Raw genomic sequence first — 14,366 nt, forward strand, 5'->3', positions numbered from 1 at the left:
TTGTTAATTTGGATATTCTCTCTCTGCCTTTTGGATAGTTTGGATAAAGGTTTGTCTTTTTTGTTCAAGAACAAACTCTTTGTCTCGTTGATTCTTTGTATTGTTTTCTTTGTTTCTATTTTGTTGATTTCAGTTCTCAATTTGATTATTTCTTGCTGTCTAGTTCTCTTAGGTGAGTTTGCTTCTTTTTGTTCCAAAGTTTTCAAATGTTCTGTTAATTCACTAGTGTGGGATTTTTCCAGCTTCATGTAAGCATTTAGTGCTATGAACTTTCCTCTTAACACTGCTTCATTGTGTCCCATAAATTTGGGTATGTTGTGTGGTCATTTTCATTGAATTTTAGGAAGTCTTTAATTTTTTCTTTTATTTCTTTTTTGAGCCATTGATGATTCAGGTGAGCATTGTTTAATTTCTATGTGTTTGTGGTCTTTTTGGAATTTTGGAATTAGTATTGCTGTTGACTTCTAGTTTTAAGTCATGGTGATCTGATAAGATATGTGGGGTTATTCCATTTTTTTGTATTTGTTGAGTCTTTTGTTGTTGTTTTTTGTTTTTTTTTTCCAAGTATGTGGTCAATTTTTGAGAAGGCTCATGAGGTGCTGAGAAGAAGGTATTTTTTGTTTATGTTTGGATGGGATATTCTATAGATGTCTGTTAAGTCCATTTGAGTCATAAAATCTGTTAGTTCCTTTATTTCTCTGTCAATTTTTTTGTCTGACTGACCTGTCCAGTCGTGAGAGGGGAGTGTTGAAGTCTCCTACTATTTGTGTATGGGGTTTCATGTGTGATTTAAGCTTTAGAAGTGTTTCTTTTACATATGAGGGTGCCCTTGATTTTGGGGCATAGATGTTCAGTATTGAGATTTCCTCCTGATGGATTTTTCCTGTGACTAATATGAAATGACCTTCTTTGTCTCTTTTGACTGATTTTACTTTGAAGTCTATTTTGTTAGATATTAGGATAGCTCATCTGCTTGTTTCTTAGGTCCATTTGATTAAATTTTTTTTCCCCCAACCCTTTACTCTGAGACGATGTTTGTCTTTGAGGTTGAGGTGTGTTTCTTTTTTTTAATATTTTTATTTTTTTATCATGTATACAATATTCTTTCTGCATGTATGCATGAAGGCCAGTAGAGGGCACCAGACCTCATTACAGATGGTTGTGAGCCACCATGTGGTTGCTGGGAATTGAACTCAGGACCTTTGGAAGAGCAGGCAATGCTCTTAACTGCTGAACCATCTCTCCAGCCCAGGTGTGTTTCTTGTATGCAGAAGAAGGATGGATTCTGTTTTCGTATCCAATCTGTTAGTATGTGTCTTTTTATAGGTGAGTTGAGTCCATTTACATTAAGGGATGACCAGTGGTTGCTATCTCCTGTTAATTTAGTTTTCATTGTTGGTGATGTTAATTTGTGCATTTTCCCCTTCTTTGGGATTGGCTGTAATGAGATTATCAATTGTCTGTGTTTTTGTTGGTGTAGCCAACTTCCTTGGGTTGGAGTTTTCTTTCTAGTATTTGGTATAGGGCTGTGTTTGTGGTTAGGTATTGGTTAAATCTAGTTTTTGTCATGGAATGTCTTTTTTTGTACTTCTACAGTGATTGAAAGTTTTGCTTGTTTTAATATTCTGGGCTGGCATCCGTGGTCTCTTAATGTCTGCATAAAGCTTGGCCAGGACCTTCTGGCTTTCATTGTCTCCACTGAGAAGTCAGGTGTAATTCTGATAGGTCTGCCTTTATATGTTATTTGGCCTTTTTCCTTTGCAGCTCTTAATATTCTTTTTTTATTCTGTATGTTTAGTGTTTTGATTATTATGTGGCAAGGGAATTTCTTTTTGATCCAGTCTGTTTGGTGTTCTGTAAGCTTCTTGTATCTCCACAGGCATATCTTCCTTTAGGCTGGGAAAGTTTTCATCTATGATTTTGTTAAATATGTTTTCTGTGCTTTGAGTTATACCTATTGTTCTTAGGTTAGGTCTTTTCATGTTGTCTCATATTTCCTGGATATTTTGGGTTAAACTCTTGTTAGATTTAATGTTTTCTTTGACTGATGAGTCCATTTCTTCTATTGTATCTTCAGTGCTTGAGATTCTCTCTTCCATCTCTTGTATTCTGCTTGTTTATATTTGTATTTGTTGTTCCCGATTGTTTTCTCATGATTTCTCTTTCTATAATTCCCTTGGCTTGTGTTTTCTTTATTTTCTCTATTTCAGTTTTCAAGTCTTGAATAGTTTCTTTCATATGTTTGATTGCTTTTACTTGGTTTTCTTTAAGGGATTTGCTGATGTCTTCCAATTTTTTATTTGTCTTTTCCTCCATTTCTTTGAGGTAATTTCTCATTTCCTCTTTAAGAGTTTTAAACATTTTCCTGAAGTTATTTTTTAGGTCATTTTCTTCTGCTTCTTCTATATTTGGTTGTTCAAGTCTTGCTGTTGCAGGCAGTAATAGCGCACGCCTTTAATTTCAGCACTCGGGAGGCAGAGGCAGGCGGATCTCTGTGAGTTCGAGTCCAGCCTGGTCTACAAGAGCTAGTTCCAGGACAGGCTCCAAAGCTACAGAGAAACCCTGTCTCGAAAAAACAACAACAACAAAAAGTCTTGCTGTTGTAGGGTCTCTAGGTTTTACTGGCGCCATGTTGCTCTCTGTGGTGTAGCCTGTGTTCTTGTCTGCTCATCTTTTCCTCTAAGGTGTGGTTGGCGCTGTCTGTGATTCTGGTGATTAATCTTCTAGGTGCCTGTGAATCCAAGGCTCAGATGGTTCTTCCTTGTGGTACAGTCAGTGCCACGGTTCTAGTTTCCCCGTTGGTCACTCCATGTTTCTGGAGGTCGCTCAGCACTCCCGGGCTTTGCTCTGCTCCTGTGTTTACTGTCTCAGGCCTGCTCTAGCCTAGGTTTTGGCTCAGAACTGTTTCTTTTTATTATTATTATTTTCTTTTATTAAATTATATAATTTTACAATTTTTCACTTCCTCCCCTCCTCCCATTTCCCTCCCCCTCCCTCTCCAGTCCAAGGAGCAGTCAGGGTTCCCTGCCCTGTGGGAAGTCCAAGTTCCTCCCCCCTCCATCCAGGTCTAGGAAGGTGAGGATCCAAACAGACTAGGTTCCCACAAAGCCAGTACATACAGTAGAATCAAAACCCAGTGCCATTGTCCTTGGCTTCTCAGTCAGTCCTCCTCGTCAGCCACGTTCAGAGTCCAGTTTGATCACATGCTCCATCAGTCCCAGTCCAGTTGGCCTTGGTGAGCTCCCATTAGATCAGTCCCATTGTCTCGGTGAATGGACGCACCTCTCACGGTCCTGACTTCCTTGCTCACGTTCTCCCTCCTTCTGCTCCTCATTTGGACCTTGGGAGCTCAGTTTAGTGCTCCAATGTGGGTCTCTGTCTCTATCTCCATCCATCGCCAGATGAAGGTTCTATGGTGATATGCAAGATAATCATCAGTGTGGCTATAGTATAGGGACAGTTCAGGCCCTCTCTCCTCAGCTGCTCAAGGAGCAAGCTGGGGACATCTCCTTGGACACCTGGGAACCCCTCTAGAATCCAATCTCTTGCCTACCTTCAGATGGCTCCCTTAATTAAGATATATGCTTCCCTGATTCCATATCCACTCTTCCTCTATCCCAACTGTCCCATTCCCCCAAGCTCTCCCCATCCTCCCCTTCTCACTTCTCTCTCCCTGTCTCCCAGAACTGTATCTATAAATGTCCATGGTCTGGATCCATTCCTGCAGAGGTCCCTGGCTTGGGGTTGGTCCTGTAATGGTCTCTAGCTCTGATCTATTTCCTCAGAGTTCCCAGACTCGGATGTACCCAGACGGGCAGAGGACTTGGCTCAGGCCTACTCCCTCAGAGGTCCCAGACTCATGCCTGGACCTGCAGAGGTCTCTCATTCCTGCCTACTCCCTTTGACGTCCCAGACCGACGCCCAGACCCACTGAGGTCCTGCCTCAGGCTTACTCCCTCAGAGTTCCCAGACTCAGATGTACTCAGACGGGCAGAGAACTTGGCTCAGGCCTACTCCCTCAGAAATCCCAGACTCGGCTGTACCCAGACGGGCAGAGAACTTGGCTCAGGCCTACTCCCTCAGAGGTCCCAAACCCTCATTCATGACTGCAACAACTCTTATAAAAGAAAACGTTTAATCAGAATGACTCCTTTGCACTTTCTGGGGTTCAGTCCGTTATTGTCATGGCAGGGAGCATGGCAGTGTGCAGGCAGACACACGCTGACTACATCTGGATCAGAAAGCAACAGGAAATGGGCTGCTGTGGTACGGAGCGAGCAAAGTCTATCCCCATAGCGGCACACTTCCTTCAACAAGGCCACTCCCTATGAGCTTATTGGGGTCAATTACATACAAACTACCACAGCTCCCTTGAGTCCTGCCTCTCCCACACGCACCTTGACCTCCTCTCGGTCTCACCCCTGTGGAGGCCGTGAAGGTGGAGAAGGCTCTCGAGCCATGGGATGAGGGCCAAGGTCCTCAGTGCCATTAGTTCCTTCCATTTCCAGGCTGGAGATGGGGGATGTGCTGGCCATACCCTCTGTCACAGCCATATTTTTATTGTGAGGATGCAAGCTGGCGTATTTGGAAGGTATTTCTTATATAGCTGGGTGGCAGAGTTTTCTCGTGTCATAGTGCTTTGAGCTGTGAGGACCTGAGAGTTGGCTACCAGAGGAGGACGTACAGCTCCAGCACCATCTCTGAGGGCGTGCAGTTTGGAAGCCCCAGAAAAGGAAGCCTCATTTTGGTCACTTGCTATCAGATTAGCAGGCTCCATGGTCACAGAGTCTCTGCTGAGCATCAGACATTAAAAACAGACCCAATTCTAACCAGGAAGAAGAGATGTGCTCTCTTTTAAGGAAAAAAGAAAGAAAGAAAGAAAGAAAGAAAGAAAGAAAGAAAGAAAGAAAGAAAGAAAGAAAGAGCGTGTTCCTAGAAATCTCCATGGAATCCACAAGCCCATTGACGGGAGAGGGGCAGCCTCTGGTGAGATCCGAATCTTGGCTTGACTCTGGAGTCCAGTGCAGATGGATCATCTTAGCACTCAGGAGGCTGAGGCAGGAGGAGCTTGGGTTCGAGGCCAGCCTGAGCTATATGTCACCCCCTGTCCCCCACTCCAAAAGAAAGACATGTGTAGTGGGACCCTGAACTATGCCCCTCAGGCTTAACTCCCAGACTGGATGGAATGGGGGCCTCGGAATCCATAGGTGGGCATTCTGTTACTGTGGCAACCACATATCCATTTGGGTGTTGAAGGAGTGGGGTTAAAGGGTTAGGAGGACCAAGCACATGGGGGAACTCGGTGAACGCAGAGCCAGTTTGCTCAACAACCCTGTCCCGGAGGCCAAGACTTCGGGGGGGTCAGAGCGTGGGCAGAACAATGGCGGTCTGGGCAATGGCGGTCTGGGCAATGGCGGTCTGGGCAATGGCGGTCTGGGCAATGGCGGTCTGGGCCCCCAGAGCACGTCATTTGACAGCCACTGGCTCCAGGGCTCCCAGGCCACCGCAGGGCTAGCCCCAGAAGACCCGGAGGAAGAGATTCCCCAGGAAGAGGTAGCCGGGGAAGAGCTAGCTGAGGCTCCCAATCCGGATGGTAGTCGAGAGCTGGAGGTGGAAGTGGTTGAAATGAGGTGGGTGCTGGGGAGCAGGAGGAGGCATGCGCTGACACGCCAGCCCACCCTGGCCATCTTCACTGTCCTTCCCCTCAGAGTCCCCAGCTCCCCCTGTCCTGCTCTGGGTCCAGTAATGGCTGCTGAGAGAAGTGAGCGTGACAGCCTCCACATCATGACACAGAGACTTCATATTCATTATGAATGCTCAGTCTTAGTTTAGGCGTATCCCACTAGCTCTTATAACTTAGAATTAACCTGTTTCTCTTCATTGTCACCTCAGGGCTTTTATTTCCTTTCAGTCTGTGTGTCCTGCTGTCCTGGGATGGCAGCTGCCTGCCTGGCTGGCCCCAGGTGTCTCCCTGTCTCTCTCCCTTCTCTCCTCTCCTCCTATTTATTCCCTCTGCCTGCCAGCCCCTCCTATCCCTTTCCTGCCTAGTTGTTGACTGTTCAACTTTGTATTAGACCAACCAGGGGCCTTGGGCAGGCAAAGCAGCACATCTTTCCATGTTTAAACAAACACAATACAAACAAATGTAACACATCTTTACATACTTAAAGTAATATTCCACAATAAGTGAGCATTGTGTTCTTCATTCTCTCAACGGCCCCAGGAGGTGGGAGCTGGTTTCTTCCAATTCCATGGGCTCAGGGCTCAGTTTCCAGACATTGTGGGGCCCCGGGTGACAGAGAGACCAGAGCCAACCAAAGATTCCTGATTGTGGGGGACTGTTCTGTAGTTTCTCAGACAAATCAAGGTGGACCAGTAGACCCCTGACACCAAACTCTGTTGCAGCCAGCTGTCCATCACTGAACGGACTCCCAGCATCTCCACAGCCAAGAGCAGGAGGAAAAAGAAGGGCCGGAGGCTGCTGGAGCTGGCAAAACCCAAGACCAACTGGCAATGCCTGAGAGACAGGTGAGGGTTGGGGCCCATGAGGTGCTGAGGCAGTGGGAGCCCCAGGCCTCCTGTGCTCTTCTGAACTCTTGTCTCCAGCCCATTTCCCCCTCCCTGCATCACCTTGGGCAGGCACCTAGAGAATAAATGGGCCACCGGGGAGGCATCAGGCAGGACACCAAAGGTGGGGTCCTTGGGTGGTAGTAGAGGAGAGTGAGCAATCTGGGAGCCAGTGGGGACCCAGAGGCAAAGGCAGGGCCTGGGACCCTGTCTCATCGCAGGAGGGGGTGCTGTTGTAAGGGCTATGCCTGGATTTCCCCACGTAAGAACAACTTGCACTTCTGCCTGTATTGGTGAGTTGGGGTGTCCCCTCCCTGTGTCACCTGTCCATGTCAGGGACATGCCAGGCCCCAGGGTTACACCCGAGCTGCCTTTTCTCCAGGGACCAGGTTCTGGGGGTGAAGGGCTCTTGGCTGGGGGAAGATTGTCCTGCTTGCTGTGGACTGAGCCTGCTGGCAGTGTCTGTGCCGCTGAGGGTCCCAGTTCTCCAAACGGCACTCGGCCTTCCCACCTGCCCCGTCTTGGAACGTGGGCCTCGCTCTGCACAATCTGTTTCCCCTCGGTACTCGCTGCCCTCGGTCGGCCCGACCTCCGTCTCCTCCGGGTCCTCCTTCCACTTTCCTCGGGCTGCCCTCCCTGGTTCCCCAGCTTCCTGTTCATTGTTCCAGGACCCCAGGCTTCCTTTCCCCAGCAGGGCTCAGGGCACAAGGCGCTCTGCCCTGAGCTGCTCGGCTGTATTCCAGGCCTTCTGTATACTGGACCGAGCGGTTTATCGAGGACACCACCTTAAGCATCACCGTCCCTGGTAGGTCCCATCTCTTCAAGGCAGCCTGGGTGTCCTCTGCCTGGCCTGGGACCACCTGTGTCATTTCCCCAGTCTTCCCTCACCTCCCTGAGTGGCTCGAATCCTGTAGACACATCACAGGGCGCAGGGCTCCGGGCAGTTTCCAGGGCAAATCTGGGCAGGGCTAGTATTTGTTTCACAGAGTCCCACCTTCCTCCCCAAATGGGATCCATCTTCTTCAAAAGCATGGACTCCTTCAAATAAAGCCCCCCACTAACAAGAGCTCCTATGTGGACGAGCGTAGCAAGCAGGGTCTCTCTTGGGGCTCCAGATCCACTCACAAGCCACAAGCCCTAGAAATCCCAGGCCTGCACTAACTTCCAACAAAAACCCAGTTTCTGGGCCTCTTGTGCTCAGCCCTGGACAGGAAGGAGCTATAGTCCCGGCGTCCTGTTGTCCACTGCATTATGTATGCCTGTCCTCCCTATGAGAGCGTGTCTGTGGACACTCATGTCTGTGGCCTATGCCGCTGCCTGGACCGGTGAAGGGCTGAGTAGAGCCCTGGGGTGGAGGGTGCTTCCCACCAAGGCCCTGTGTAACCACGGTGACTGGACCGTTTCTGTGCAGAGGTGTCCCGCCGAGTGGAGGAGCTGTCGCGGCCCAAGAGGTTCTACCTGGAATATTACAACAACAACAGGTGAGAGGGCAGGCAGACGCCTCAGCTCCGAGGCCCTCCATGTCCCACTTCTGGGCCTTGGGGCTCAAGAGCTCCCAGCCAATGTCCCACGGTGAACTGACCTCAGGGGTCACGGGGACAGCACCCATAGGTGATCAACCTGGCCTCGTATCATTGCTGCTCTTGACTGTAGGCTATAGAGGCGGGGGCTGGAGGACAGCCATGCTTTCTGAAGCCTGTCCTCAGAGCCACTCAGGCAAAGCTTGCTGTCTCTGTGCACAGAGAAGATAAATCCCCACTGATGGCCACCACAGTGGAGTCCTGGGTTTTCATACCTGTGTTTATGCACTGCCCTGTTCTGCGGTAGTGCCGTGTTGTCACCTGAGCGGGAGGAAGCTGAAGTCCTCTCACCTGTGGGTGGCAATGCCCTGGCACTAGAGTGGATTTCAGCGTGAGCCTCTGGCAGCGAATGGGAGAGGTGGCTTCGCAGTCGCAGAAGCCCAGGTCACAGCGGCATTCTTGTGACAGTGTTTACTCCTGGACTGGGAAGACAGGGACCTGGTTTTACCCTTTGAGCTCAGGCTTTCGGGGCAGCCACAGGACGTTATCCTTGTATCCTCATCCCTGTCAGGAACCTGATAGGGATGGAGCTGGCCACTCTACCCTCCAGGCTGGACATCTGGGAGAGGCCTGTTTTGACCCTCGCTGGATGTCCTCTGGGAGCCATTTCCTGCCCCAGTGTCCCCTGGCTCACACATCCAGGAGCATTCTGAGAATTCTGAGAAAGACCATACATACTGTTAGTCCCTCACGGGGACCCGGAGGCATGGGGTGATGGCGGAACTCGGGGTGCCTTTTAGGACCACACCCATCTGGCCCATCGCTCGATCCACTTTGGAGTACCAGGCTTCTAACCGGCTGAAGCAACTGGCTATTCCTAAGGTCCGCAACAACATCTGGAGCATCGACATGTCTGAGGTAGGTAGCATTGGCCACACCCCCCGAGTGGGTGGAACAGTGGGGACAGCTGCATTTGGGTGTAAGTGAGGGGGGCAGGGATGCAGCCTTACAGAGTGGGTGGGTTCACCACTCATCTGGAAGACTCTGCTTTCCCATATTCTAGCCCTTGAACCTTGTCTTCTGCCCTCCAAGCCACCCCACCCCAGTCCAAGGCTTCTTGACCACCCCCAGTCAAGCCAGCATCTGGCCTCTGGCTAGGATGGGGTTCCACTGAGAAGTAACCCTAAAGGGATGTGACCAGTCACTCTGTGTGGTCATTTGTCCCTGCTTTTTAGAATAATTTTAAAGCCCAGGTGGGGTTCCCTGGCCAGACAGTCTAGCTGAGTCACTGAGCCCCAGGTTTGAGAGACCCTGTCTCCAAAACCAAAAACATGTCAGGCATGGTGGTGGTGTGAGCCTTTAATCCCAGCCCTGCAGAGGTAGGAGGAGGCAAGAGGAAGCAGGTGGATTTCTGTGAGTTCAAATCTAGCCTGGACTACATAGTGAATGCTAGGACTGTCAGGGCTATGTAGAAACCCCGTCTCAAAAACAAAAACGAACAACTCCCCCAAACGAAAGCAAACTAAATTCCCTGCTTATCTCAGAGGTGACTTTTGAACTTAGTTTTCCTTTGGATCCAAATGAGAAGACGGTTCTTCTGTCCCTCCTGTCCCTGCCCTCACACTCGGTGTGACACACCCACCTCCTTCCTGCTGGGTCCGGCATTCAGGTCACTTCCAGTGTCTCAGGGTTGCAATCCCCTCAGGCCTCTGTGGTCGCCAGGACCCTCTGAAGAGTCCAGGTTCCTGGGCCTGGAGTTGAGGCCTCACGGGGGACTTTCTGTCCTTCTCAAGTGGTTCCCTCTGAAACAGGTGAGGGTCTAGCCTCAGCCAAGCCCTTCTGTTCTCAAGCGGCTCCTTCTGAAACAGGTGAGGGTCTAGCCTCAGCCAAGCCCAGGCTTTGCCCAGAACAACTTCTCAGTCACACTGGTCCTACACAAGGCCCACCTTGTGTGTCTCGTTCCTGTGCTCACTGGCCTGGTCTCTCTGGGGACTCCTGTCACAATCCATCCGTCGTCCAGAAACCAGCTCACCAGGGCTAGCACTGCGCCTTCCTGGTGCGTTGGCTCTTGCCGAGCTCAGCAAGTCCCGCTAGTATCATGTCTGTGCTAGTATCTCCAGTCCGTGTGTCAGCAACATACATGCAGTCTTCTCTCTGGGCCCAGGAGGGAGCAAGGTTAAGACACCCGTGAGAGTGTCAGTGGGGAAGACTCGGGCTGGGAAATGCTGCAGCTTTTCACAGGTGTGTGATGAGCCATAGCCACGGGTCTAATGCTGAGGCCTTGGACAGTGGGTTGTGGCTGGAGAGGCAGCTCAGTTGTTATTAGCACTAGCTGCTCTTCTGGAGGACCTGGGCTCCACCCTCAGCACCCCCCCCCCCCGTGCTGACTCCCGTTCCGGAGGATTTGGCGCCCTCTTGTGGCTACTGAAGGCAGTGCACACATGTGATGCACAGACTCAAATACACATACAAATTATAAAAATATTTTTTTTATAAAAAGAATGTACCTTAGGGGAATATGTCTTTTGGCTTGCTTCCCTTTCCTACCTCAGCAGCCCCTCCATGTCCTCCTGCCTCTGCCTCAGCAGCCCTTCCACGTCCTCCCGCCTCTACCTCTACCTCAGCAGCCCCTCCGTAGCCTCCCCGTTCCAGGTGAACTCAGCATTGCTACCTGCTGGCTTTGCATGTGTGTTATGCATTGATGCCAGAGCTGTGAGGTTCACTCTGAGTCACAAGCTGTGTAGAGTTGCTCTCCTGCTCTGGTGTCTGTAGTCTCTGCGACCACATTGTCACCAGCGATAGCCTTTTTCTCTCTGTTTATTATTTATTTGCTTATTTTATTCATTTTGAGACAGGGTTTCATTCTGTAGGCCAGCCTGGCCTCAGACTCACAGAGATCTGTCTGTCTCTGCCTCCCCAATGCCAGACTGAAGGCACGTGCCGCCATGCTGGGCTATTATTATAGTATTTCTGGTATTTCCCTTGATGATTTCCTTCTCCAAGTCAGCTGAGAGCACTGCCATTTTGTCCCCGGAGGGGTTCTTTGTGTACTAAGGCCATTAATCCTTGTTGAACACATTGCAAACCTCACTTCTCCCCAGGAGAAGGGCGGTCCTGCTCCACAGACTTGAGGAATCGTGACTGCTTCACTCTTTCCCCTCTGTTCCTGTTTCCAGGTTTCTCAGGTGTCCAGAGCAGCCCAGATGGCAGTCCCTACCCCACGGACCCTTAGCCTGGCAAAGCCCAGGCCTCCCGCCATCCTCATGGAAGAGTGGGACCCCATGCCGAAACCCAAGCCTTATGTGTCTGACTATAACCGCCTCCTCCAGCTGGCAAGTGAGTGGCTGCCCTCCTGCTGTGGGGTGGCTGAGGAGACAGGGTGGAGGCCTGCATTTGCCAGGGCTGTGCCTTCCTTGTGCTGCATCCCGCCCCCTTAGCTGTAGACTGGTTGTCTGAAACCTTGCAACTGTCAGAGGGTACAGCAGACAAGATGGGCACAGGGTATGTATGAGGTTGAAGGCAGGCACCTGGCAGCCAGGCTGAGCTGGGAGGGCTGGTTTGAAACAATTATTTGTTTGATTCCCTTCTGTGTGAGAGTCAAATAGCCATTCACCAGCGGCAAAAGTAATGTGTACTGTTCACAGGAAAAACGAAAGGGCCGAAAGAAGAAAGTGAAAATAACATTTAGCGTCACGGCTTAGAGGCCACCCACAGTGCAGACCCCGTGTGGGCTGGTTCATGCACCTCTTCCAAGCTGTTCCCCACTCTCATTCTGACCAGTGGGCTGAGCCGTTAGCATGCTGCCCCCCCCGCCCCATGCCTTCCAGTGCACAGCAGTCAGCGGGCTCTGGTGACCGTCACTGGATACCTTCCTGTGTCGTTCCTGCACACTGTCTATCTCGGACACGGAACCCTGGCACAGTCCACGTGCTTTCTGCACATGGCATGGCCTGTGAGTGATGTGTGCTCTGGGGTGCCTTTGTCGAGAGCCCATCAGCTTGTAGAGCTGCTGGTCTGTGCTGCCCTGGCTGTGCCTGCACAGCTGGGGGCTTCCCCACCTTCTCCCCAGCTACCTCCGTCCTGGGTTCTGGTTACAGATTGGAGGTCTCTTATGGAGGATGGTGACCGACTGAAGTGAAGCCTTCCAATTCACTTGTCCTTTTAAAATTTGCCTGTGGGGTTTTCTGTTTGTTCTTTCAACAGCAGATGGTGAGGGGTGAGGCCGAGGTGGCGTGAGCATGTGTGAGCATGCATGTCTTTGTGTGTGTGTGCCCTCTCACCCAGGCCTTACTGTGTACACTGTGGGCTAGGGTAGCTTCAGGCTTTGCTGTCCAACACGAGTGCCCAGTCAAAAGGACTGTGACCAGTACTTCCTGGCGCTGAGCTTGCCAGGCGCTCCCTCTGCTGCTGACAAGTGGGGTGTGCTTAGCGATGTGTGGGAGCACGTACCCAGTTCTGCTTCTATCAGTCCTGTCAGAGCAGGAGGGGGCGGGGCTCTTCTCCACTGTCATGCTGTGCTTCACCAAGTCTTAAAACCCAGATGTCGGGGTTAGAGAGATGGCTCAGTGGCTAAGAGCATTGGCTGCTCTTCCAGCAGACCAGGATTCGATTCCTCCCAGTCCCCATGTGGCAGCTCAAAACCAGCAGTAACTCCAGCTCCAGGGGACCCGACACCCTCTTCTGACCTCTGAGGGCACCAGGCACCCACAGATGTGCCTATGGGCAAAAGCATTCATACATATTAAACAATGAAATTGTTCTGAAGCAGAGATAAGCTCAGGTGTTACCATTGCTGAAAGCTTCGGTGCCCTGAGTCCAGGGAGGGTTGAGTCTCCTGCCTTGGGGCTGCCGGGTCCCAGATGTTGGCTCAGTTTTACCCCGGGACCTTTGCTCTTAGAGCTTTAATCCAACCTGAGGTCTTCTGGGTTTTGAGGACAGGGCTTGTATTAGCTGTTTACCCCTGCAATTTGAGGGCACAGCCCCCGGGTTGGTGCCCCTACATTCAGGGTGTTCTTTCCTGGCTCTGTGAGAAAGGCTCTTGTAGACATGTCCAGAGGTATGTTTCCATGGTGATTCTCCATCGTAGGGTTCCAGTTCTTTCCCCAGGGCCTCTGTGCAGTAGGGCTGTGGACCCTGGTGTGTGTGTGGGGGGGGGTGTGGAGGGCTCGTCCATCTTCACCGGGGCCCAGGCAGACAGGGACTTGATAGAGGCTGCAGCTGCTGTTGTGGGAGGATGGGACTGTGAGAAGGGCTGGCCAGGAAGAGGCCCATGGCCACCGGCCAGGGAGAGCCCTGTAGCCTTGTACTCCATCTCATAGTGATGCCAAAGGCGTAGAACACACAGACCAGGGTCTTCTTCTTTCCACCACTGCCACCAGGTTCAGGTGGAGAAGGACCCCATGTTCTTCCTGGTGCCTGTGGTCTCCTTTCTGAGCGCCATGCCCAACTAAAACATCTTCGCAATTCGCCCTCTTAAAAGATGGTTTTCGATATATTCACCATGTTGTCCAATTGTCACCTATCCGGTTCTAGAACATTCTTTCACCACAAAAAATTCCTCTTCCTCTTGTGGGTTTCCCTGCCACGGACTCCTGTGCCATCGTGTGTGTGGTTTGTGTCTGGTCCCCTCACTGTCCTTTAGCCCCCAGCCACTCCTGTGGTTGTTGCCCAGCCCCGGTTCTGGTCGTGGCTGTGTATGTGCACGTGGATGCCGTGTGCTCTGAGTGGCACTGTGAGCCTGGCCCACACAGATCCTGTCACTCATTTGCTGGTGGGCGGACCCAGCTTGGAGCTTTGTCTGAGAAGTCTGAGCCTGGCCTTGTTCCTCTCTTCTGCCCTCCAGCTCCCAAGGCTCTGTCAGAAAAGTGTGTTCCTGACCGCAGTCCTCAGTGGGAGATCCTGGATGCCACCAAGAGAGCAGTGGCCAGTTCACGGATCCTCTCCCTGGCCCAGCCCAAGATCCGCAAGGACCTCAACGAGGGCTACAACCCGTACTACATCTCTCCAGCCTCTCTGGTGGCCCAGGCATCTCCTCGCATTTATGAGCTTGCCACCCCCAAATTCATCACCAAGAAAGTGTGACAGCCAGGCCTGACCTCCGGCCCACCCCCAGTAAACACCCAAGTGCATCCTCACCTGTGTGCCTGATTTGCTGAGCTTCGTGGCCTGGGCATGGGCGGGCAGGGACGCCTCAGGCCACAACAATAATAACGTTATTTTCACATTCTACCTGCAATGTGCCGCCCTTTTATTTCCCATCTCAGAGGACTCTGAGGCTGG

At 51.1% G+C, this 14,366-nt stretch overlaps 1 protein-coding gene across 2 annotated transcripts; it reads left to right on the plus strand.

The window, feature by feature from the left end:
• The first annotated feature begins 5,289 nt into the window (after window positions 1-5,289).
• Theg (theg spermatid protein) lies at window positions 5,290-14,168 on the plus strand. Of its 2 annotated transcripts, XM_038316174.1 has the most exons (8): window positions 5,290-5,630; window positions 6,406-6,528; window positions 6,789-6,860; window positions 7,311-7,372; window positions 7,979-8,048; window positions 8,888-9,005; window positions 11,264-11,423; window positions 13,930-14,168. In XM_038316174.1, the coding sequence occupies exons 1-8, from the start codon at window positions 5,290-5,292 to the stop codon at window positions 14,166-14,168; spliced, it is 1,185 nt and encodes a 394-aa protein (XP_038172102.1). The 2 variants fall into 2 exon arrangements, with proteins under 2 accessions (XP_038172102.1, XP_038172113.1); XM_038316185.1 differs by lacking the exon at window positions 6,789-6,860.
• Window positions 14,169-14,366: the final 198 nt, after the last annotated feature.

Source organism: Arvicola amphibius, chromosome 1 (assembly GCF_903992535.2).
Source record: "Arvicola amphibius chromosome 1, mArvAmp1.2, whole genome shotgun sequence".
Classification (NCBI taxonomy): domain Eukaryota; kingdom Metazoa; phylum Chordata; class Mammalia; order Rodentia; family Cricetidae; genus Arvicola; species Arvicola amphibius.

Coding starts and splice junctions, on each gene's coding strand:
- Theg (XM_038316174.1), top strand. CDS start 5,290: ATGGGGGAACTCGGTGAACGCAGAGCCAGTTTGCTCAACAACCCTGTC. Junction 5,631..6,405: donor GTGGAAGTGGTTGAAATGAG/GTGGGTGCTGGG, acceptor ACTCTGTTGCAG/CCAGCTGTCCATCACTGAAC. Junction 11,424..13,929: donor CCGCCTCCTCCAGCTGGCAA/GTGAGTGGCTGC, acceptor TCTGCCCTCCAG/CTCCCAAGGCTCTGTCAGAA.